The sequence below is a fragment of the Miscanthus floridulus genome, chromosome 6, assembly GCF_019320115.1.
Source record: "Miscanthus floridulus cultivar M001 chromosome 6, ASM1932011v1, whole genome shotgun sequence".
Taxonomy (NCBI): domain Eukaryota; kingdom Viridiplantae; phylum Streptophyta; class Magnoliopsida; order Poales; family Poaceae; genus Miscanthus; species Miscanthus floridulus.
The window spans coordinates 116,519,874-116,545,639 of NC_089585.1; the positions used below are offsets into that span (position 1 = coordinate 116,519,874).

The window sequence follows — 25,766 nt, forward strand, 5'->3', positions numbered from 1 at the left end:
TATCTTAGCTTGTAGAGAACTGAAATGCTTGTAGAGCTTCCATAGCTGCCGGATCAGTATTTCTATCGTAAAGAACGTTACTTTTTTTTTTGATGAAACAAAGAACGTTTCTTTCAGGCTAGCAATGTGCACCGGTGGGCGGAGCAAAACCAAGCTTGGACCGCGTTGCAAAGTCGGCAATCCGCGCGGTTTCAGTGTCAGGCTGTCAGCTAACAATCGAACTACTTGGCCAGTGCACGTAGACCGAGTCGGCAGAGGCAAACGTATCAGGGGAGCTTCGCTATCAAGAATGCTGGAGTATTTATTTACATTGCAGTCCAATTCATTTGGCAGAACGTCTATGGCCTATATTTCCTTTTGAAGGATCGAAACGGGCGATCAGAGGGGGGGGGGGGGGGGGGGGGGTGAATGGTCGCGGAAGCCAAAAATAATTTCTAACCCTTCCCCTAAACACAAAACCTGATTAAATCACGTTTTTCAAATCTGGCCAGAACTCTATGTACCTAGTAAACCTGATGTGGACGAAAATCCGTAACTCCGATCGACCTAAAAATTTGTCAGATTAAACTAGATGAAATTACGAAACTAACCCAACTGGAATCACGTCAATCGGACTTACGGATCTTAAGATAAAAATAAAACAAGCAGACTATGTCAGATGCTGACGAGAATTGTAGAGAACCAATCGAGATGCACAAGATCAATCCTTATAGATGAAAGATTAAATTGAGTAATTGAACTTACAAAAGTGCATCTAGCCTCCGCCCGAACATCCTCCCTCTCTTAATCGGAGAGATCAACAAAAACCTCTCACTAGAATTCAAACCCTAGGCTAGACCGGAGAGAGGAAAACAGAACCGTGGAACCCTGGTGCACGAGTACTGTTCACGGGTACTGTTCACGTGTGAATAGTAACTCGCCGAGAGTCCAAAACGTTCCGCGCCCTACTCAACCCTAGGTGCCACATATTTATATCTCCAAAGGGTGGCATGACCTATTTTCACATAACCCCCTACGCTAAATAAATCCAACGTAGGGGCGTAAATTCCAATTACGTCCTCCATGGCAAATTCCGCGATGTCCGCGATCCCTCCATCTCCGCGATGTGATCCTCGCGATGTCGCCGCACGACCATCCGAAATCGTATCGCGATCGCCAGAATTTCCATCTTCGGCCAATGCACGCCGCGCGAGCGTCCCGGTACGATGCATGGCTTTGTGGCTCAACCAGCGAACCCCGGATTTTGTGGCATAATCCGGAAACCTCCCTCGACGTCCTCCCGCCATGTAGCCAGGTACAGTAGACATACACCGCACGATCACCTGTCCCTCGAACGCAAGCCTCGATCCGCCCTTCTCCGCCCCCGCGGTTTTTCGACGCGGCATCCTATCTTCGTTCTTCACTCGTCGCCGCATGTACCTTGTCTCCACCTGTCACCTGCAACCACAACCTGCCAAGAGACACGTCACACGCACACCGTGTTGTCAATCGCTCATCACCAAGGTGCTAGCCCACTGGCATCTCAATCTCCCCCTTGATGAGTGCATTGACAACACCACACCACACAAATTTATTCGTACTGAAAAAGAAAAATAAAAAGAAAGAAAAAGAAACGATCTTAATCCCCAAAGACATGGGCTAGCGAAAAAGCTAGGCTCGACACAATCAAGACAGAAATTCACTCTCCCCAAAGTGAATCAAAAGCCATATCAATCTCCCAAAAGCAATCTCAGCAGCAAAACTTACAAATTTCAGCAAAACTCCCCCTCAACCTCTCAAAACAAGCATGCCAAGTCTCAGCAAAAACGAATTCAAACTCCCCCTGCAAGAATGAACGAACTCCCCCTGCAAGAATGAATTTGTGCGCTACTCACTCTCCCCCTTGTTGACAAAGCACTCCATCAAGATAAAATGCAAGAAACCAATTTAGAGAAAAGCATGTGAGAAAGCACAAGTTGAAGCTTCGGAGACATATGCCAAATACTTATAAAAGCTAACCAACAACACTAGCTATCCAGAGAAGGAACAATACAATGCCATGACCAATAAAAATTTAGAACTGAAATCTGTTTGAAAACTAATGTGCCACGCAAAAACATGCACATTCCAAACTCAGTGCAAAGCTGAAGACAAAACATATAGCAAGCTCACACGACAGATACACAGCTTCAGTCAAAGTTCACTGCAACGCCCACAAATGCATTCACTTGTCATATTTAATTCTGACTTTTGTGAGCATGATAAGCAGGGATATGGGAAGCAAGAGTTGTGCCCAGCCAGTTTGTTTAATTTTGTTTATGAGCGAGAACCAGCAGGGACATGGGAAAAATAGAGTTGCGCCCATATTTAAATTTTCAGTAAGGCAAGCAGATCATGAGCTAAATAGCAGAGATATGGGAATTCAGAGTTTTTGCTCACAACCATACTATGCACTCCCGAGTTAAAACTTGTATTGTGAGTTACATTTGCAGTGAAAACCCATTAAAAGAAGCTGACTACCGAACCATGAGCAAGATATATGTCAAGTATTCAACAAGTCACTAGATCCAGAAAAGCAAGCATAGCTCAACATAATTTTTTAAGTATATATCTGTGCTGTTTTCAAAATAAAAATTGGTCAAGCAAAGCATTCAAACCTCTCCAAAAACATCGATCGCAAACTAGCCAAAACAAGTATAAGGCATATGTAACTGAAGCAACTTATAATGATACTAGAATGGGTAACACACCCCGAACTCACCACGCAAACGTGCAAACGTGGTTTGATCGAGTGGTTTAGTCAGAATATCAGCAAGTTGCTGACTAGTATCAATGTATTTAAGCTTAATATCACCCTTCTCAGCATGATCCCTCAGAAAATGATGACGAACCTCAATGTGTTTCGTCTTAGAGTGAAGCACAGGATTCTTTGCAACACTTATAGCGCTAGTGCTGTCACACAAGAGAGGAACACGAGAAAACGACAAACCAAAATCGCGAAGGGTAGCTATCATCCATAAAAGCTGAGAACAACAACTAGCAGCAGCAACATACTCAGCCTCTGTAGTAGATTGAGCAACATTAGATTGTTTTCTAGAGGACCAAGAAACAAGCGAAGAACCCAAAAATTGGCAAGTACCCGATGTAGACTTTCTATCCAAACGACACCCAGCAAAATCAGCATCCGAATAACCACACAAACTGAGAGTTGAAGCAGCAGAGTACCAAAGGCCAAATGCAGGAGTAAATCGAAGATACCTCATTATGCGCTTCACCGCCTGACGGTGAGAAGTCCTGGGGGACGCCTGAAAACGAGCACACATACACACAGCAAAGTGTATATCTGGCCTCGTAGCAGTCAAGTACAGCAGCGACCCAATCATGCTTCGATATTCCTTCTGATCCATGGGCTCTCCGTCCTCATCAGCATCCAAAGCAGCGCTAGTCGGCATGGGCGTAGAAATTGGCTTCGCATCATCCATCGCAAACTTCTTCAGGACATCCTTCGTGTACTTTCCCTGATGCACAAATGTACCTTCCGAAGTTTGTTTTATTTGTAAGCCAAGAAAGAAATTCAGCTCGCCCATCATAGACATCTCAAATTCTTTACTCATCACATCTGCAAACTTTTTCACAAGAGCATGAGAGGAACCACCGAAAATGATATCATCCACATAAATCTGAACTATTAAAGTGTCATTTCCTTGCCTGAGGAGAAAAAGAGTTTTATCAACTGAACCCATTTTGAACCCGTTTTTAAGCAGAAAAGTTTTCAATCTAGCATACCAAGCATGAGGTGCTTGCTTCAAACCATATAAAGCCTTTTGCAACTTAAAAACACGATCAGGAAAATTGGGATGTTCAAAACCAGGCGGTTGTTTAACATAAACTTCTTCTTCTATAAAACCATTCAGAAAAACACTTTTCACATCCATTTGATAAAGCTTATATCCACGTGAAGCAGCAAATGCAAGCAAAATACGAATGGCTTCTAAACGAGCAACAGGAGCAAAAGTTTCACCATAATCAATACCCTCTTTTTGAGAAAAGCCCTGAGCAACCAGCCTAGCTTTATTTCTAACAACATGACCATCTTCCCCTTGTTTGTTCTTAAAGACCCATTTAGTTCCAATTGGTTTACAAGAAGGAGGAGGATCAACCAAAACCCAAACCTGATTCCGTGCAAAATTTTCTAACTCCTCATGCATGGCATTGACCCAGTTAGAATCAGATAAAGCATGTCCAACATCTCGGGGTTCAAAAGAGGCAACAAAGGCAATATGCGCAAAGACACAATAATTTTTATTTTTCATACCTCTGTTCCTTGTCGTGTGTTCATCCAAATTACCTATTATGTTCTTGGTAGGATGACGATTCTGAATGTGTCGTGGTGCTGTACGTTCTGAAATCGCCTCCCCCTCAACTGCAGCCGGTACATGATCAACAGTCGATGAAGCTGCAGGCTTTGCTGTAGATGTACGTGTCGGCGATGGTCCATCCTCCAAAGTGGTGGAGGGCGCCTGCTCAGGCTGGGCGCCAGGCTCCCCCTGCATCGCAGGTTGGGCATCATCGTCATCGTCGTCGTCACATCCATCTTCCTCTTTCTCATCCTCAAAAATATCCTGCCCGATCTCGTCATCACCTGCACACTCAAAAGCAGAAGAAAAACAAGGCATTGTCTCGTCGAAGGTGACCTCACATGTCTCATCGATGCGGTTAGTATCAAGATTAAGCACACGGTACGCTCGCCCTTGCAAGGCATACCCCAAAAATAACCCATCGGAAGAACGCGATTCAAATTTATCCAAATTTCCCTTTTTCAATATAAAACACTTGCAGCCAAAAACTCGAAAGTGGAAAACTTTGGGAGGTCGACCAAATCTCAACTCATAAGATGTTTTTCCCAGAAAAGCTCTCAGAAAAATGCGATTAGCAACATAGCAAGCGGTGTTGATAGCCTCAGCCCAAAAACGTCTAGGAGTTTTATGTTCATCAAGCATTGTCCTAGCCATCTCAACAAGCGTACGATTTTTACGCTCAACAACACCGTTCTGGGGAGGAACGTAAGGTGAGGAAAACTGATGATCTAAACCTTGTTCTGAACAAAAAGCCTTCATGCGAGAATTCTTAAATTCCGTACCGTTGTCACTGCGAATTGCTCTAACGGCATTATTTGACAACTCATTTTTCAGCTTTAGAACAAGATCATGAACATATGAGAAAGCCTCATCCTTAGATTCCAAAAAGAACACCCATGAATATCGAGAAAAATCGTCCACAACGACGAGCACATACCACTTCCCACCAGCAGACCGAACACGGGCTGGACCAACAGTGTCCATATGTAACAGTTCACCCGGTCGTCTCGTCATCACCTGAGTCACAGGTGCATGAGAAGCAGCAACCATTTTTCCATGTTTGCAGGGAGCACAAATCAAATCCTTTTCAAACTTGAGTTTCGGTAAACCATCAATTAAATCCAATGAACTCAAACGACAAAGCAAATCAAAGCTCAAGTGGCCCAACCGACGATGCCACTTCCAAATCAGGGGGGAACCATGAGCAACTAAACAGCGAGTTTCACCAAAAGATTTAGAAAAATCGGCTTTAAAAATCTGTCTAAAAGGAGAAATCTTGCAAACAAGGTTACCAGCAGAATCAAGAACACGCGAATTTCCTTTCTTAAAACGAACCTCAAAATCATCCTCAAGAAGTTGCGAAACAGACAGCAAATTATAATGCAAATTCTTTACCAATGCGATGTCCTTTAACGTGTATTTATCTGTTACCTTGATGCAGCCATGCGCCATTACCTTACCTTGACTTTTATCCCCAAAAGTGATGTTTTCCTTTACGCTCGTGGGGGTGAGGCTGGAGAACCATTTATCATCTCCGGTCATGTGGCGCGAACAACCGGAGTCCATTATCCATATGTCCTCCTCGCCTCCAACCTGCAATCAACAACGAGAGCGAGGGTGAGCTAATGACTCAACACTGGGGTTAGGATAATGTAATGAAAACCAGTGCTGAGCCACTTGCTCAAAAGAAGCGTTAGCAAAATCAAAGCTCTCAAAAAAACGATGAGAACCACGAGGGGGAAAACGTGGTCTGTCATCCCGATGTTGTGCAAGAGCATGAGTACGTGAGCGAAAACCAGAAGAGCGAACAAATGGCTCACGTCTCAAAACAGGACGATCATGAGTACCACGTACAGGGTACTGCTCACATCTAAAAACACGACGATCATGAGTACCACGTGTGGGGTACTGCTCACGTCGTTCAGCACGCATCCTCCGATAACAGAACTCATAAAGATGACCATCATGACTGCAAAAATCACAATGATAAAGCTTGCGTGCAGGAGCGAAAGAAGCCTCAGCATTAGAACTAGAAGCAACAAAAACAGGCTTAGCAAAATGATCACAAGAAGAACCATTTGGCTTAGTATTTTGTACACCCTTGAAGTGTTTTGGCTTAGGCACCCAAACCTGCTTTTTAGGAGCAGATCTAGATGTCTCAACCAGCAACCCATCAGAGGTGACACCTGAACCCTTCCTAGGAGGTGGTCCAGTATATTTAGCCAAAGGTGGATTCTTCTCATCAACAGGCGGTCCACTTTTTTCACCAAAAACATGTTTCAAATCATAACCGGGACCAAAACGCTCACCCCGTTTAATTTGAGCAATAGCCATACCAATTTGAGGCTCATGAATAGAACACCAACCAAGAATAGTTCTCAAATGCTTATTTTCTTCTTCCAAATCAGCAAGTTTGGCCCTTAAATCATTATTTTCAACAACAAAATTAGGACAAGTTAGGCATGAAGAAAGAACCAGACAAGTGTGTTTTTCCAACTCAACAATATGTGATTTAGCAACATTTAATTCAGATCGTAAAGTTGGACAAATTAAACAAACCGGCAAATCAGGACAAGTGTGTTCTTCAAAATTTTTTATCCGACATAAAGCATTATCCAAGTCAACTTTCAGAAGCGGGCAAGAAACACAAGTACCAAGCAAATTCGATCGAGAACGAAGTTCATTTAGTTCAGCATAAAGTTTATCTCGATCATCAACAATGGAAGAATACTTGGTTTGCAATTTAGAAAGCGAAATCATATGAATTAAGCATTCTTCACATTCATCAGGTTCAACAGGATTAGATGCAGCATTTTTTAGAGTAGCTAGTTCAGCACAAGTTTTATCATAATCAGTTTTAAGTTTAGCCAACACTTTATTTTGCTTATGAACAATTTTAGTTAAATTAGCTATTCTTTGTTCTGCAGAAGTATCTACCTCATCATCAGAAGTTTCATCGTTGCTGTCGGTTGATGCATCACCCTCCAAGGCCATAGTACATATCCCACCATTGATGCCGGCGTCAGTGATGAAGCAAAGTCCGTCTGTCTTCTTCTTGGGTGTCTCATCCTCGGAATCTGAATCGCTGGAGTCTGACGAGCCACCTGAAACATACTGTCCAAGAGAAGATAACAAAACATTTGTAGCCTTAGCGACTTGCTTGTCAGAGTATTTTTGTCCGCCTTTCTTCCATTGCTTATCCTTCTTCTTCTTCCTCTCCCTGAACTTCTCCTGGCGCCTGGAGGAGTTATTGCCCTGCTCAAAAGATCTCTGCTTGTTTGGGCAATCAGCAGCAAAGTGTCCTCGCTCACCACAGTTGAAGCAGCCATCTGAACGTCTTCTATTACGCCTGTTGTCATACACACGCTTAAACTTGTTGGAGAGCAGTACAAGCTGATCATCATCTAGCACCTCCAACTCCTCATCTGCAACATGACACAAAGAAGACAAAGCAAAACTGGAAACATTTGGATTAGCATTAGTGTTAGTCTTATTTCCAGAAACCAAAGCCATTGGAACGTCAGAAGAAGAAGCAGCTGTGGGATTTTTCAATTTACGCTTAGAAACAATTTCGATCTCTTTTGATTTGAGCTTACTGTAAAGCTCATCAGTGGTGAGAGTCTCATAACCTACAGATTCAACGATCGCCTCAACTTTCATATCCCATTCATCATTAAGTGAATGTAATAATCTGAGAGCCCTAGCATGATCATCATAAGGCATATTGCTATTCATGGCCTTCATCTTATTAACAATCACTTGAAAACGTGCAAACATGTCATCAATAGACTCACTAGGCAATTGGCAAAAAGCATCAAACTCTTTTCGGTGAATCTCAAATTTTCGGTTTTTCACAGTGTTTGAGCCTTCATGATATTTTCTAAGTTTCTCCCAGATTTGATAAGCGAGATCTTCACTAGAAACCCGATCATATTCAGTTTTACAAATAGAAGCCTGTAAAATAGCAACAGCGCGATGATTTGTTTCAAGAAGCCCGATCTCAGCGGCGTCAGTCGGTTCCTCAGCTGGAATCACATATGTGGCATTTTGTGTGATTTTCCATAGCTTCAGCGACTTGCCTTTGAGATAGTTGGTCATACGTGCCTTCCAGTAATCATAATCAGTCCCATCAAAAAACGGAGCGCGAACATCAAACTTTTCATTGGTCGCCATAGCTTTCAGCACCGATTAAGGTATAGAAAACCTAAACCGGCTCTGATACCAATTGAAGGATCGAAACGGGCGACTAGAGGGGGGGTGAATGGTCGCGGAAGCCAAAAATAATTTCTAACCCTTCCCCTAAACACAAAACCTGATTAAATCACGTTTTTCAAATCTGGCCAGAACTCTATGTACCTAGTAAACCTGATGTGGACGAAAATCCGTAACTCCGATCGACCTAAAAATTTGTCAGATTAAACTAGATGAAATTACGAAACTAACCCAACTGGAATCACGTCAATCGGACTTACGGATCTTGAGACAAAAATAAAACAAGCAGACTATGTCAGATGCTGACGAGAATTGTAGAGAACCAATCGAGATGCACAAGATCAATCCTTATAGATGAAAGATTAAATTGAGTAATTGAACTTACAAAAGTGCATCTAGCCTCCGCCCGAACATCCTCCCTCTCTTAATCGGAGAGATCAACAAAAATCTCTCACTAGAATTCAAACCCTAGGCTAGACCAGAGAGAGGAAAACAGAACCGTGGAACCCTAGGGCACGAGTACTGTTCATGCGTGAATAGTAACTCGCCGAGAGTCCAAAACGTTCCGCGCCCTACTCAACCCTAGGTGCCACATATTTATATCTCCAAAGGGTAGCACGACCTATTTTCACATAACCCCTACGCTAAATAAATCCAACGTAGGGGCGTAAATTCCAATTACGTCCTCCATGGCAAATTCCGCGATGTCCGCGATCCCTCCATCTCCGCGATGTGATCCTCGCGATGTCGCCGCACGACCATCCGAAATCGTATCGCGATCGCCAGAATTTCCATCTTCGGCCAACGCACGCCGCACGAGCGTCCCGGTACGATGCATGGCTTTGTGGCTCAACCAGCGAACCCCGGATTTTGTGGCATAATCCGGAAACCTCCCTCGACGTCCTCCCGCCATGTAGCCAGGTACAGTAGACGTACACCGCACGATCACCTGTCCCTCGAACGCAAGCCTCGATCCGCCCTTCTCCGCCCCCGCGGTTTTTCGACGCGGCATCCTATCTTCGTTCTTCACTCGTCGCCGCATGTATCTTGTCTCCACCTGTCACCTGCAACCACAACCTGCCAAGAGACACGTCACACGCACACCGTGTTGTCAATCGCTCATCACCAAGGTGCTAGCCCACTGGCATCTCACCTTTTCAGACATACCGTGTTGTCTGGTGCTCAGAACCCGTGTGTGGTCTACTACCTGGTCAATGGTAAGCAGATCAGGAACGGTCAGCTCCGGATCATCATGTATAAATAGACCCAGGCGTCTTCCATATATTATTTGTACGTAGAAGAGAAAAAATCATTCAGACATTCACCAATCGCAACAAAGCCGTTTCGTGTGTCCAGCGCCAGCCCCGGAGACTAGGCGAAGATGAGGAGGTTCATGTCTCTGTGCGCGCTCCTCGTCTTGCTGTTCTTCGCGGAGAGCCTAGTCGGCGTCACGGAAGGGAGGCGCGGACGCGTCCGCAACAGGGGAAACTCCACCCACAGCGGCGGCACCAGCTTGACGGCGTGCGTCGGCTCCTCGCTGCTGGCCACCGCAGCCATGCTCTTGTAGCCTCCGGTCGCGCTGTATCCACGTACGTTCGTTCATGAATTGGGTGGTGCGTGTGTGTGCCTGCGCTACTGATTCCGTGTACGGAGTATATGTTTGTCGGCTGATAAGCCATTAGCGTGTTATATCCAATATAATTGACTGTAGTATAAATTCGGCACTGCTAGCGTCCGTACGTCCGTGGACGCAATCGGTTTCCTCTCTGTTTCGCGTGTCCACACGTGGCCCGTGTTGCGTGGACTTCACTTACCGCACATGCGTCACCCGCGCTCGCGTGCATCTCCTATACAACATTAGATCTATTTTTGAAACATCAAGAATTCCAGATGCAACACTTGCAATATAAAAAAAAGACAGAAAAAACACTTGAAACATGCATCTAAAACACATGTAAAAAAACAATTGAAAACCATTGCAAACATACGTAAACATCCAGATAAAACACTTGCAACATATGTATGAAACATATGCAAACATCCATATAAACGCACTTGCAACCTATGTCTGAAGACAAAAACAGATGAAACATACGCTTGCAACGCATGTGTACAACCACTGCAACATATGCAATCTCCCGATCCACTTTTGCAACATCCGGGTGAAACAATTGAAGCATACCTCTAAAGCATCTGAAACATTTTAAATGTACACTTGCAATATGCATCATATCTTGGTGGGGCCTCCTCCACCTTCTGCATGGGGCGCCGCAGAGGTATAGCAGGAGGCGAGGTCGGAGGGCTTCCGCGCTAAGGCCCATTGTTTCTCCTTGGCCGGCGGTATCGTCGGCGGGATGGGCAGCGGAGCAGAAGCAATGACACGAGCAGCAAGGAGGCGTGTGGAGCATCAGCAGGAGGAGTGGGGCAGGCGCATAGAGCATCGGCAGGAAGAGCGGTAGGAAGAGCGGGGCAGACGTGTGGAGCATCGATAGGAAAGGTCGGGCGGCGGAGCGGGAGGTGGAAGACCTGACTGGATATTATTAATGAACAATAGGTTATGTCACATGTCCCTACACCCCACGTCCGTACGATACTCAAGAGGTCGGACGCTCAGCAGCCTGTTCGCTTGCTCGTAAACGATCGTAAGTTTCCAGTCGGGAACAGTGTTTTTCTCACACCAAACCAGCCAGCAGTAAATAATCCACGATATGATACGGCCTCCCGAACAGGCTGCAGATCAAAAGAATTACCGATATAAATTTCCCAGCACTCTTCCTAGCGAAGCTCCCAGACACGTTCTGTCTGTGTCTGCCGACTCGGTCTACGGGAGCACTTGATCGAGACCTAGCCACGTCGATTCAGCCTACCTACGTGTGCTAAATAAAGGCTCCGTTTAGATGCGAAAGTTTTTGGCTTTTGGTTACTGTAGCACTTTCGTTTGTATTTGGTAAAAATTGTCCAATTATGGACTATTTAGGCTTAAAAGATTCGTCTCGTCAATTACGGACAAACTGTGCAATTAGTTATTATTTTTATCTACATTTAATGCTCCATACATGTGCCGTAAAATTTGATATGACGGAGAATCTTGAAAATTTTTGGATTTTGGCTTGTATCTAAACGGGGCCAAAAATCGACGACCTGGGTGATCAGGCAGTATTAATTTGGTTGCTGCCCTGGGCTGGGGGCTGCAGGCAGCTTGATCCAAAATTCAACACGAGTACTCCGAACCAGCAACAAAGAAAAATCAGGTGCAAACGTGTTCCTGCAGACTTTTCAAATCCGAACCAGCAACAAAGAAAAATCATCCGATTAGCGTGTTGTGCGGTGATTTCGTCGTGGTGTCCTGTTTCGTACACATGGAGTACTCTACTTGTCATCGCGTTAGGACAATTCAGCTCAGGGAAGAAGAGAAACCATTCTTCATTTCTACTCTTCACCAAGGCAGGCCGCGGATCCGTGAGGATAGTAGCACTAGCCTGGGGATTCAGAAGAAGATGAGAAGGGTGCTGCCACTGTGCGCGCTCGTCGTCGTGCTCCTCTGCGTGGCGAGTCTCGTGGACGTCACGGAGGCGGCAGGGCGCGGAGGAGGCAGGGGTGGCCGCAGCATCGGCGGCGCCGGCGCCGGAGCCAGGGGAAGCCACAGCGGTGGCCCGCGAGGCCTCAGCGGCGGCACCTGGACGGCGTGCGTCGGGTCCTCGCTGCTTGCTGCGGCGGCTATGCTCCTGTAGTTGTAAGCTCGTCTCACGCTGCATAGCGAACGTCTACACAGTGGTCCACAGTTTCTTTTTATTAGGATTGGGGGTACGTTCTTTTATTCTTTTGCCGCTTATGAGTTGGGGTGTGGAGTGTGCACGTGTGGTGTTACACGGTCCTTAGGATATGCATGTGATCCTTTGGCCGCATTTGACAGATAGAAGCTGTGATTAGTGATTGTAAACCTTGTATCATGGATTTTGAGTTATGTACGATAATACTACTGACTTTGTGTAGACGTACACGCAATTCGTGAATTTTAAGCGACATTGTTAATTGAAGATTAGTTTGTCAGAATCTCGGCTACTTTGAAAACACGCACCATAATCTCCCTTGCCTTCGATGCTTCAACATTAGATGAAATGAAACAGCTACAAGTCAACGGCATGCTCTGCCCACAAGGCCACAAGCAAATTGAACTCCCTGCTTCCAAATGGGCCCTGGTCCTGTGATGAGAGTGCTCATCGATTTGCAGGCTAGCAGTCTACCACAATTTGCTCCGGTATGCAGTATCTGCGCTTCGCCTGCGAAAGTTTGGATCTGCAGTCTTTCTGTCTGTTCAGCAGGAAAGGAGATAATGTTGTTAGTTTTGCTGCCTAGCTGGTTATCATATGCTAGCAAACATGGTCACCCATTGTAATAGGACGTACAATTTATTTTGTGGTGCTCATGCCAATAATAACGAGCTAACTATTGTCTGGGCTTAGCCTAACTTTAAACCAAATATATTACAAGGTCCATAATAAATGCTTGTGTAATAAAGGATTAATCTGTATGGAAAATTCATAGGAGATCGACTTAGCTTGGATCGGTGACTATTTGTGCACATGTTATGAGTTTAAGAAAAGATGGAAGACAGTACACACCAGCATGTGTGTCACGATGCATGTGGGATAGGCTACGGCATGAGTGATGCGGTGCCAGAGAAAATTTTGACACTCCAAACTCACCAATAGGTCTAAGTTTGCTATTGTAAAAGAAAGAAGGGTGAGAGCGAGGGATGATGGACCGAGAGACTGAAGAAGAGAAGGGTGTCGTTCCAAACTTATCAATAGGTCTATGTTTGCTATCGTAAAAGAAAAAAGTGTGAGGCTAAGGATGACGGACCAAGAGACAGAAGAGAGTGACAAACAGAAGAAGAGAAGGGTGCCACTCTAGACTCATCAATATGTCTGTGTTTGCTATTTGTAAAAGAAAGGAGGGTGAGAGTAAGGGATGATGGACCAAGGGACGGAAGAGAGGTGACAGACAAGAAGAGAAGAGTGAGAGTAAGGGATAACGAACCAGGGATGAAGAGAGATGATGGATGGATGAGGAGAGCGAGGGATGGCGAACCGAGGAACGGAAGAGAGATGATGAACGGATGAGTAGAGAGTAATGGATGGAAGAAGAGAACGGCGCGAATTTAAGATGATGGACCGATGGACAAGAGCAGATGAGGAGTGACTACCAGATGGAAGAAAAAAAATTCTCACTGTTCTTGATTTGCTCAAACACCCTCTCATCCACGGGGCTCATGAATAGCACTAAGAGCAATATCATTGTTTTAGAGCTTCTCTTCTTCGGCCGCGGTGGGTTGCTCCAGATTTGGAACCTCAAACTTGGTCTCCACCACTTGCCATATCTTTCTATTGATTGACTTGATATGGGTGATCATCTCTGCCTTTCAATAACCATAATTTGTGCCATTAAATTGGGGTGGCTTCTTGGTGTTGTTAATATGAGACATTTTGACACCGTAGGTTGTTAAGCCTCAAAGAACGGTGACCACGGCTCCGATACCACTTGAAATGTTCTAAATGGCTAGAGCGGGGTGAATAGCCTATAAAAATTACTACAAATACACTAGAGCAACTTTGTTAGTCAACTAAATGGCGAAAAGCGTTTTGCTCTAGCTCTACTTAAAAGGCAAGCCACCTATCAACAATTCTAGTCAATTATGATCAATAAGCTCACAATTGCTATGTCTCTACTAACACTAACTAGTGAGCAAGCTAGAGAGCTAATCACACCTAATTAAGCTAAGCTACTCAACTAGCAAGGCTACCACAAGCTCTACACAAGATAACTATGAATGTAAAACAAGGTAGAGGCAAGGTGATTATACCATCGTGGCAATAGACAATAGATGATCAATCAATCAAGATTACCAAGAGATGACCCTAATATTTTTACCAAGGTTCACTTGCTTGTCGGCAAGCTACGTCCTTATTGTAGCAATTCACTCACTTGGAGGTTCACGCGCTAATAGGCATCACACCCTAACACACAATTGGGTGCCGCACAACCAACACAAGATGAAGATCCACAAGCTATGAGCAATCCACTAGAGTACCTTTTGACTCTCCATCGGAAAAGGTCAAAAACCCCTTACAAATCACCGGGAGATGGGAGAAGGCGTCGTTGTATCCTAGGTGGGACAGAGGCTTTAATGTGGAGCACATGGCGGTGCTCGAGGAGGACAATGAGCTTTGTGCCGCCGTGTGTACCCGTGTCGCCGGACGTGAAAGAATGAAGCTTTTTACTCTTTTCTTTTGCCCATGCGCCTCTAACATGGAAACATAGTTGACTTTGGATCACATGAGTTTGAATTTGGATCACATACCTGTCTTTTCGTTTGTTGGGTGTACTTAATTCATCCTTGATCGACATGTGCCAATATACTCGATGTACTGCGAGCGCCAAGACGGGGCTGCTGCAACGACCCAGGCAGAGGCAGGGCAAGCCGCGCGAGAGGAGGCTGGCTCAGTCTCCGCACCGATAGTAATCCAGTTGTGATGTATTTGTGCACCTTATTATTTAGTGGCTAATGTACAGTCAATTGTGATGTATTTGTGCATCTTACTATATATTAGACACGGCTAATGCACGGCCGGTCATGCTATTAGCATGTGAAATGCACACTTTCACCTTCTTCCTCCTCCGGCCCTTTTCCTACTCTCCCACCAGTCTTCTTCCTCACCTTGGGCCCATCTTCCTCGTTCTCGCCCCCACCCCAGCCTTCCTCAAACTCCGTCCCCGGCTAGCGGCTCCCTCGCCGTCGGCCTAGCCGCCCACCTCACGGCCCCGCCCCCTTCTCGTCCTCGCCCCGATGCACTGCTGCCCACCGCCTACGGCGACCTCCTTCCCCTCCCCCCTCCCACCACCTCCATGGCCATGGGCGCCCCTGCCCTGGCTTGGCCTGGCCCGGCCGCCTACTACGCCGCTGAAACCCTAATGATGCCCTCCCGCCATCCCTACTGCCTGACCGGCCTGCCTCCTCCGAGCCCTTTCTAAGACCGCCGGAGTTGGGGAAGAAGAGAGGAAGAGAGGAGAAGATGATGCACCACCAGAACGATTTGGAGATGTGGAGAGTGCGCGCGGTCGCCGGGGAGAGCACGAGCGGCTGTCGAGGAGGCTACTACAGCCGCCGGGGAGTGCCTGCGCGACAACCAAGAAGGGGGAGGCCTATGCAAGAGAGGGAGAGAGGAGAAATGGATGGGGAATGAAAGGAAGAAGACGATGTGGATAAAACCGGTGGGACCCATCACATGGTAGGCTGCGGGTGTTGGTGTGTGTGCCTAGTCGCACGAGCTTGCCCGGCCAGAAAGATGCTTTTGCCTTATTTTTATTTGATTTATATGTGCGAATATAGTCAATGTACCGCTTCCATGTTCAGAAAATGTATTTCTTATTGTATGTAATTATGATAAATCTTAAACCACGCGGAATATTGCTTAAAACTAAGCATAGATACACTGAACACTACACTGATATATTTTTTGTTTAGGAGCCCTTGACTTAACACCATTGAATCCAAAAACTAAGAAAGAGCCATATAATGAATTAAAGATTGTTTTTAGGTCAAATAGGTAAGTTCAGAACTGAGAGGGCCAATGAAAGAAGCATAACTTTTTTTAGGGCCAAGGAACTCTCTTTGACCGTTTCTCCATCCGAGGTCTTTTGAAAATTTTGAATTTTAAATATGAGAAATTCAAACGTGATTTTCCTTGCATAGATGATTTTAAATGAAAAGATTATCAACTATAAAGTTATATAACTCTTCGAGATCTACGACCTTTCTTTTGGCCGTTTCTTCATTCAAGGTTATTTGAAAAATTCAAATTTTTACTACGCAGCTTCTATTTGTTAGAGGTGACTCTATTTTTAGATGTGGCTGAAATAGGACTGGCTCTATAAATAGGGGCATTCGTAGAGACGACTGAAAATAGAACTGTCTCTAAAAATTGATTTTTAAAGACGTCTACAACTAGGATCATCTCTACAAATTTATTGTTTAAGGCGACTCATTTCGAACTCAACATGGGCGGCCGAAAATTATGTCGCTTCTATAAGAAAACCGTCGCTGAAAATCAATTTTATACTAGTGATAATCCATGGCAGGGTCATCGCGTAGCGTTATATTGACCGGAGATGAATTAGTCATAAGATCTTTTTAAAAAAGAATTAGTCAGATAATCCGTGGCTGATCATCGCGTAGCGGGTGTGGACCGCCACCGGGGATGAATTAGTCATAAGATAATAATCCGAGGCTCGGTCCTTTGGATTTTGTTTTCGCGGGGCTCCGTGCCGCTTTGCAGACTGGTGCTGTCTGTCCACGTCCTCCTCACCTGCCCCCAGTCCCTAGTCCCTAGTTTAAAATATGAAAAGTCCCTAGTTTAAATATCTCTTTTTGGACTCTTTCCATTCCTATGTTGGCCAGCTCAAACTAGACACCAATCCATGAACGCCTCTTGCATATATAAATTTCACACGTGTCTTTCCACAATATTCATTCATGCACACGTCTATAAATACATGCCCATTAAGCTATTATCAGCACGATGAGCAGCAGTGCAGGATCGCACACAAAGAACATAAAAAAGATGGGGTTACATTCTTCCACGCGTGCCTCTGTAGTTTTGGCGATACTGCTTTGCTTTTGCACAGTGTCATTGGGAGCGCATGGAAGATCGCGTAGCAGGGTAAGAAACTGACGCGTATTCTTGCCGATACTAGTTTGTTTGCACTACCTAAACAGAGTGTTATCATGTATATGACTGCCTTAGCAAATTGGAGTAATAAGTTTCTAAAATCCATTTTTTTTTCTTTCTGATCCGGCCTGTATATATATGTTTGTAGCTTTATATCGTATACCTAGGCGATGTGAGACATGGACACCCCGACGCTGTCATTGCTTCGCACCATGATCTGCTGGCCGCTGTTCTCGGAAGGTACGTGTCTGCCGTTGTGGCCAGAATACTGTGGCATGGCTGTCTAGCCGCGAAGAAAACAGCAGCCAAATAGTATAACTATGTTTCTTACGCAAAATATGAAGTTAATTTTGATATATAAATTGGCCGTGGAGAATATTTTATGACATAATCTTTTAATTGGAAGCAATACATTATATACATATTCATATTATGTGAATTAGCCGAGTTTCATATTACATAATAGGCGCCATATATTTTCTAAGATAATTCCTGGGCTACATCTCTTCTATTTTCATATATAGTATAGCCAGGCACCATGGTTTTCTCAAATTACTTGGCATTGCATATTAGCTAAAGAGGTTATCACTCTCTGTGCTGAATCAATTATCACTTATCAGCAAGGAAGATTCTTTGGCCTCCATGACCCACAACTACAAGCACGGCTTCTCAGGCTTCGCTGCAATGCTCACCGAAGATCAAGCTGAACAGCTTGCAGGTAATGCCTTCATTAACAAAAATAACAACAGAATTAGTACGTATCTGCCGAAACCAGCCTTTTCCCTTATGGCTTTGTCAACTAATAAACGATTCATTTAATATGAAATTTACAGAGTTTCCGGAAGTCATTAGTGTCAAACCTAGCAGAACCTGCACTGCTACCACCACTCGTAGCTGGGACTTCCTTGGTCTGAACTACCAGATGCCCAGTGAGCTGATCCGTAAAAGCAACCAAGGGGAGGATATAATCATCGGGGTTATTGACACCGGTTAGTAATACAATTCTCTACGCAAATCTGAATAAGCTCTGGTTTGCTTCGAACTGAAACAAATCTTTTAATCCTGCGGTGATCGATCTTGCTTTGCTTCAGGTATCTGGCCGGAGTCGAGAAGCTTCAGCGACGAAGGGTATGGCCCGGTGCCGTCACGGTGGAAAGGCAAGTGCGAAGTCGGGCAGGGCTGGAACAGCAGCAACTGTAACCGCAAGATCATTGGTGCACGGTTTTACAGCGCTGGAATTGACGAAGGGACCCTAAAGGCCGAGTACCTCTCGGCCCGGGACGCCAACGGCCACGGCACACACACGGCCTCCACCGCGGCAGGCTCCGTCGTAGAGGGAGCCAGCTTCCACGGTCTTGCCGCTGGCGCTGCGCGTGGCGGTGCGCCTCGGGCCCGCGTTGCCGTGTACAAGTCATTGTGGCAACGCAGTGATGGCAGCAGTGGTGGCAGCAGCGCCACCATTCTCGCGGCTATCGACGACGCCATCCATGACGGGGTGGACGTGCTCTCGCTGTCCCTCGGTGGCCTCGACGACGACTCGTTCGGCGCCCTGCACGCTGTTCAGAAGGGGATCACCGTCGTGTACGCAGGCGGCAACAGCGGTCCAAGACCACAGACCGTTGAGAACACTGCCCCTTGGGTCATTACTGTAGCTGCGAGTAAGATTGATCGGTCGTTTCCAACCGTGATCACGCTGGGAAACAAGAAACAGATAGCGGTACACGCTCTGAAGAATCACTAGTCGAGAATTAGTATATTGAGTTGACGACTGATCTTGAGTGACATTTACCAATTTTTCAGGGACAATCCCTCTATTACCAAGAGAAGAACTCATCCAGGAGCACTTTCAGAAGTCTTGAATTGGGAGACCTGTAAGTTACTTTGCCTTTCTTATTGTTTTTCCTAATATAAAAACGCGTCAGAAATCTTGAAGCTGAACAGTTGGTTTCTGCTTTCCGTGATTAGCTGCACGGCGGACGCTCTGAATGGTACGGATTTGAAAGGAAAGATTGTGCTCTGCTTTCCATCAGACCCAGAATCACCTCTACCGCTAGTCCCAGAGACCGTATTCCAAGTCGCGTTGCGAAACGTGCGGGATGCCGGAGCCTCTGGTCTTATTTTCGCCCAATATACGACCGACCTTCTAGGTGCTTGTCACGGGATTGCCTGTGTACGTGTGGATCTTGACACCGGCTACCAGATTTTACGATACATAAGAGACACGAGGTACAACACTTATTGAGCAGAACTACATGCTTGTTCTTTATTAATTAATATACAGTTGAATCCTCACAGATAAATGTGTGATTGTTAAGCAGCTCCGCGGTGGCAAAGATTGAACCAGCCCGCACCTTTACAAGTAAAGAGTTACTGGCTCCCAAAGTGGCAGCATTCTCCTCTAGAGGTCCATCAATCTACTACGCTGATGTTATCAAGGTACCTGCACTACAGTAAAATACTATTGCTTTCTACACAGTAACCATTAGGAAGCCATCTCACTGCAGTTTTGCTTATTCCTTAACAGCCTGACATCGCAGCACCAGGAGCTAGCATCTTAGCAGCAGTGGGAGACTCCTATGAACCAAAGTCGGGGACATCGATGGCTACGCCACACGTAGCTGGCATCATCGCCTTGCTGAAAGCTCTACATCCACAATGGTCCCCTGCTGCACTGAAATCGGCTATCGTCACCACAGGTAATCTGAACCGAGTAAATGACTATTGAACATTGACTAAGCAATGTTACATCTTTCTTAACTCTGTTCATTTTCCATGATGAAGCCTCTGTAACTGACGAACACGGCATGCCGATACTGGCTGAAGGGTTGCCCCGAAAGGTTGCTGACCCATTTGACTACGGAGGTGGGAACATTAACCCTAATAGGGCAGCTGATCCTGGCTTGATTTATGACATTGATCCAAGCGATTACAAAAAGTTCTTTGGCTGCGCCATCAGCAGGACATCTGCAAGTTGCAATGAAACTTTGGTACCAGGCTACCACCTGAATCTACCGTCCATCTCTATTCCAGACCTGAGGTCTCCAATCACCGTATCGAGGACAGTCACAAATGTAGGTGAGGTCGATGCAGTTTACCATGCTGCAATCCAGAGCCCACCTGGAGTTTGGATGGATGTTGAACCATCCGTCCTCGTGTTCAATTCTACAAACAAAGTACACACGTTTCAGGTGAAGCTATCACCTATGTGGAAGCTACAGGGAGACTACACATTTGGCAGCCTTACATGGTACAAGGGCGAAAAGAGTGTTCGGATTCCAATAGCAGCCCGGATGACACTCCATGATTTTTATGCTGATGTTGCATAATTGGGTTGGATCATGATGGCTATCTTATATCATTGTTTTCCTTTTATAGTGTTCTTTGCAACGGTATAGAAGAGTAAGCAGTGCAAGTTCCAGTATGCCCTCATCTGTATATTTGTCTCTTTATCGGCATTAGCAGAACAGCTTGCGTTATTGAGCTAGCTAAATTTGAATAAAGCTGCACTTGTTATACAACTATGTCAAAATACAAATGGATGCACAATTATTATTTAATTCTTCAAACAGATATACGTGTTTTTTTGTTATATAAAGCTATAATAGCTTTGACTTTTGTACTCTTTCCTAGTACGTTGTGATTTTTTTTGTACATCAGTAATTTTAATTTTATTGTGACTTCCTTGTATATCATTATTTTTATTGTGAGATGTTTTCTCGTTAAGAAAGAACATTTTTTATTTTGACATTGTGCATTTTTTCACGAAGAAATACCACTCCTTAAATTATTCGTGTATTATCCAGGGGATGATCCATAGTGTACTTTTATTATTTTTTCTCAAGGTATCCATAAGATGTTCCGTAGTGTATTTTATATTTTTCATATTGTAACCATAGATTGTTCCATGATGTATTTTCAATCGTTTCCTTAAAATTCATGGGATGTTTTACGGTGTATTTTTTTTACAATAATACGTTTATGACATATTTTCGATTGTTCATTTAGCATTCATGGATTGTTCTACCGTACATTTTAGGTTATCAAGATATGTTTAATGATGTACTTTGGATTATTTGATTTTCCTTTACTTCTGTGTCTTGACGGCATTAATAAATCCACCAACCTTCTGACCGGTACGATAGATCAAGCCTTGATAAATTGTACATACATGCCCTCTACATCTTAAACTACAAAATTCCATAAGGATCTACTTAATAATTTAATGCGGCTGTAAATATATTTAAAAATATACATAGACCTTTATTTGAAGAAAATTTGGTAAATTAAAATAAAAAAATACAATAATATATAGGTATGATTAAATAATTAAATTGTTAAAATAATCATGCAATTTTCTCAAAGTAACATTATATATGACCAGTTATTCGCTAACAAATAAATGAACATATAGGTACGACTAATTAATTGATATATTTTAATAAACAAACAAATTCACTGCCAAGATATAAATTAATCTATGAATTCTCTATTCATGGATGGTGGTGCTAGGATCCGTAAATTATGAAATTAAGGGATTTATAATGCAAGAAACATGTGAGGCTACATAATACATCAATTTTAAGACACAAACTATAGTTAATACGGTATTAAAATACTCAAACAACATGCATTCTCTCTCTATACACAAACCATGAAAACCTAGATCTAATTAGGCCACAAATTATATATACAGGATTCATCCAAAAAAGACAGGGTACAAATTATCTAACTTGTTTGAGCAACATCCTTCAAAAGAAAGAAGATCAAAATCTCCCACCTTATATTTAGCAATTCTTGGATCTCCAGAGACGCCAACAATGGTGTCTTTGATCAGGCTGAACAGTGCTGCTTGGGGAGGAAGTATGTTCTAGCAAATTTTTAATTCCACTGCCAGTAAGCCAACAGTTAGTACAGATTCAATTTACATTGGTGATTGTCTTAAGTGCACCGCCGATTAAATCTTGAATTTATATCGATGGTAGCCTTAAGAAACACTAGTATAGATATATTTACACCGACGGTCTGTAGCTATGAGCCCACACTTTTGTGCTTGTCTTTATGAACCACACGGTTTGTAGCCATTCCACCATTCGTGCTCGGTAGCCGCGGCCGCTTGGCACTGCCGGCCGCGCCGCTCGTGCAAATGTGATAGCTCGTTGAGTGTGGACACAAAGAAGAATCCCATGTTTCTTGTCTCTGCCTCTATGGATGAGATTGTCATGAACAGGCGAGTGGTGGAACCGGAACATTGGTTGACGTCGAGAGCGACGTCATCTTGGCCTGTCAGCTTCCCACCCAGTCCAACGCGTTCACAGTTAACGGCAAAACCGGCCTGCTGTACAAGTGCGCAAGTACGTGTGCATCGCGTCATCCATCACTGTGAAATTGTAAATTGCTGTAGTACATTTTTTTCTCTGGTTGCTATCTAAAAATAAGCTCTTAACTAGATACTTAAAAAGAAAGGTAGACGACCTCTCTTGCTTGTTATAATCTGAGACCGTGTCCGTTAACCATTTTTTATTTGATTGTGCAGTACCAAACCAGCTCTGAGAGACTATTTTAGAAATTTTGGCCTTGTTCGTTTCTCTTATAATCCACCTTTTTCGGCTTGTATTTTTAGCCGGAACAGTGTTTTTCTCTCACAACAAATTAGCTGAAACAGTATTCCGGCTTATTTTTTCAGCGAAGCGAACGGGGTCTTTCAATAGGCCTTGCGGTGCTAAATTCTTAGCTGTTGGACAGATGTGGCTATGCGATAAAAAGTTGTAGTTTTTAATATGTTTTCCCTGTAGCAGTGTAGCCCTACATGCTACCATTCCTGCAGGCTAAGAGGAAAGCTCCAGCTGCACCAGAACGACCGTAGCAAGCAGGTCAGAATGGTAAAATCTTTCCCGCTTATCTCAGTGCACCCCGAGATGTCGTATCTCCGACGTGCGACCCGGCACTGGTCCCTCGTATACGGAGTCCGGATTCTTGCGGGCCCCATCGTTATCCTCCGACGTGGCTGGTCGGAGTCCGCGGGTCTCGACCGGGGACGAAATAGTCGCCGGCGTACGTCGAGGTCCGCTCCGGCGGCGTAGGGCCGCCTGGAACCAAGCTGCTACGCTTGTCCATTCGCGCGTGCGGCCGCCGGAGACCGACCGGCGCGCGTAATCCAAAGCATGGTAGGGCTAGTTGCGCCTCGTGCTCTTGTGCTTCCGCTGAGACTGAAAGCGAGCCCCTGCTCGTACATACTCAGGTTGTTGTCGGATAGATGAGACGGCGGGGTTTTCACTTACCTACTCAGGTTGTTGTCGAATAGATGAGACGGCGGGGGATAGATGCGACGGCGGGGTTTTTACTTACCTACTCAGGTTGTTGTCGGATAGATGAGACGACGGGGTTCACTTTCCAGGTCGTGTCACATAGGGTGTTATATGGATGTGTCGTATGTGGTGTTGGATATTAATAAAAAAACAAATTACAAAATCCGTCAGTATGGATTGAGTTTGGGATGGAGTCCCTCCGTTCCCCCCACCCCCTGAACCCACCAGCCCGCCGGCCGCCAACCCGGCGCCGCCGGCCACCCAGCCCCACTGCTCCACCTCTACAGGAGCGGGTACGGCTCCCCTCTCTCCCCACGCAACACCCTTCTTCCCCGGCGGCAACTCAGGGCGCTCCAAGACCATGCGTTGGTCAGACGGCGCCGCCTACTCCGACGACGAGAGCGAGGCCGAGGCCGCGCCGTCGACGAAACCGTCCTTCCTCGACGTCGTCCGCTGGGGCTCTCCGGCACAGGCAGACCTGGAGGCAGGGACCACTTCCCAGCCGCACACCTGTGCCGTCGAGACGCAGCCGGCGGAGACTGCGCGGGAAGACGACCCCCTCCCAGCGCGTCGCAAGCGGGGCAGGTGCAAGCGGAAGCCCAGGTGCCCATCCGGCGGGTTCGGGTCGGCGGACCCCCCTGGCCGCATCCCCACCAAGCAACGACTGGGCAGCCGGGTCGACGGAGGCGCGTGCATTCCGGCATGCCAACGCCTTGGCAACGTCGCGGAACGCGAACCTGCACACCTTCGCCTCGGCCCCCGCGTCCCAGCACGAGGTCGCCGACGGATCTCGCCACCGGATGCGGATGGTTGGAGGGAGGTGCTCTCCAGGAAAGCGGACGACTACAGCGCCACCATCACCAACGAGCAGTGGGTCGCGAACGCCGGCCATCGGGCTCCCCGCCGCCGACAGATCCCCGACGCCATGCGCGACAGGTGTCTCAACTGCCTATCCTTCTCCCATCGGCTCGCCAATTGCCAGTTGCCGCTGAGATGTTGGAAATGCCGCGGATTTCGGCACCTGGCACGGGACTGCAAGCGGCCAAGGTCGCCAGCACAGGGCGCCAGCCGGGGTGGTGATCACGGACAGGAGCGGTTCGTCAGGGCTCGGCGCGCCCCGGACAGTCCTGGCACTCCGGCCAGGTCCCAGGCGACCGGGACCACCCCAGCCGGCTCCCCTCCCTCGGCGGCCGCTGGCAGCACCATCGCGGATGACCGGACCCCCTACCACCTGGTCACCCAGAGGAGCGGCAGTGGGAGAGCACGGTCATCATTCAGCGCAGCGCGGTCATCGACGACGCTGAGGCGGGTCTTCGGCTGGCTCTCACGGCCATGGCGGTTGATGCGACACGCATCGTGTCCATCACCGACGCAGCGCGTGCCATGCGGAGCATCGACGGTGTGGCGGAGGGCTCATTCTCTGTCGCTCCGTTCTACCCAGAGAACTTCCTGGTCCGGTGCCAGTCCATGCAAGTCCGGGACAGAATCCTGGCCGCGTTGCCGTTGCATGTGCCCGGGACGTGGTTGGTGCTGCGTCCATGGACGCGCCTGGCTCACGCGGAAATAGCGACGATGAAGTTCAAGGTCGCCATCGAGCTCGAGGGAGTTCCCCCACACGCCTGGAGCGAGGTCACGGCAGCCAAAATCTTGGCTCCCAGCTGCTGGCTACAGTCCGTCGATCCGCACTCCGCCGACAAGACTGACCTCTCCGCATACAAGCTCTCGGTCCGGACGTGCGACCCAAGGGCCATCCCAAAGGTGGTGTGGTTGAACATCGCCGAGAACGAGATCCTGGACGCCACGGTGAACAACCCCCACTTCGGCAACCTTCCTCCATACCTCCGGCGGAAAGACGTCCTCACCTACCGCGTTCTCATGCATATCCGGAGCATTTACGACTTCGACCCGGCCAACCCGTCGCCACCGCCTTCACCGCCGGAGTCCGACGACGGTGACAGCGTCCACGACGGCAACCCCGAAAGACACCACTTCCACCGGGGAACCGGGCCCCGCATTTAGGGGTTCCGATGCAACCGAGGCATCACCGACGGAGAGGCCCCGATGAACGACAACGGGGCCGGCGTGCATGGGGGCTAGACAAGAAACGTCAGCAACGTCATCACCGCAAATCGCGGCGTAGTTCCTGCGCATCTCGGGCAGCCACAATTGCCGTCGGGTAGCGC

At 46.4% G+C, this 25,766-nt stretch overlaps 2 protein-coding genes across 3 annotated transcripts; one reads left to right on the forward strand and one right to left on the reverse strand.

Annotated features, from left to right (window-relative positions):
* Window positions 1-7,584: 7,584 nt before the first annotated feature.
* Window positions 7,585-8,510, reverse strand: LOC136461073 (uncharacterized). Its single transcript, XM_066460531.1, has 3 exons — window positions 7,895-8,510; window positions 7,649-7,762; window positions 7,585-7,592 (listed from the first exon to the last, which is right to left on the reverse strand). Exons 1-3 carry the CDS (start codon window positions 8,508-8,510, stop codon window positions 7,585-7,587), a joined length of 738 nt encoding a protein of 245 aa, XP_066316628.1.
* Window positions 8,511-17,170: 8,660 nt separating this feature from the next.
* LOC136459203 (subtilisin-like protease SBT3.5) lies at window positions 17,171-20,812 on the forward strand. Of its 2 annotated transcripts, XM_066459086.1 has the most exons (11): window positions 17,248-17,269; window positions 17,427-17,518; window positions 17,899-17,996; window positions 18,112-18,267; window positions 18,370-18,995; window positions 19,079-19,149; window positions 19,244-19,504; window positions 19,597-19,714; window positions 19,803-19,974; window positions 20,060-20,140; window positions 20,238-20,413. In XM_066459086.1, exons 3-11 carry the CDS (start codon window positions 17,921-17,923, stop codon window positions 20,282-20,284), a joined length of 1,608 nt encoding a protein of 535 aa, XP_066315183.1. In that variant the 5' UTR covers window positions 17,248-17,269; window positions 17,427-17,518; window positions 17,899-17,920; the 3' UTR covers window positions 20,285-20,413. The 2 variants fall into 2 exon arrangements, with proteins under 2 accessions (XP_066315182.1, XP_066315183.1); XM_066459085.1 differs by having other exon boundaries at window positions 17,171-17,269; window positions 20,060-20,812.
* Window positions 20,813-25,766: the final 4,954 nt, after the last annotated feature.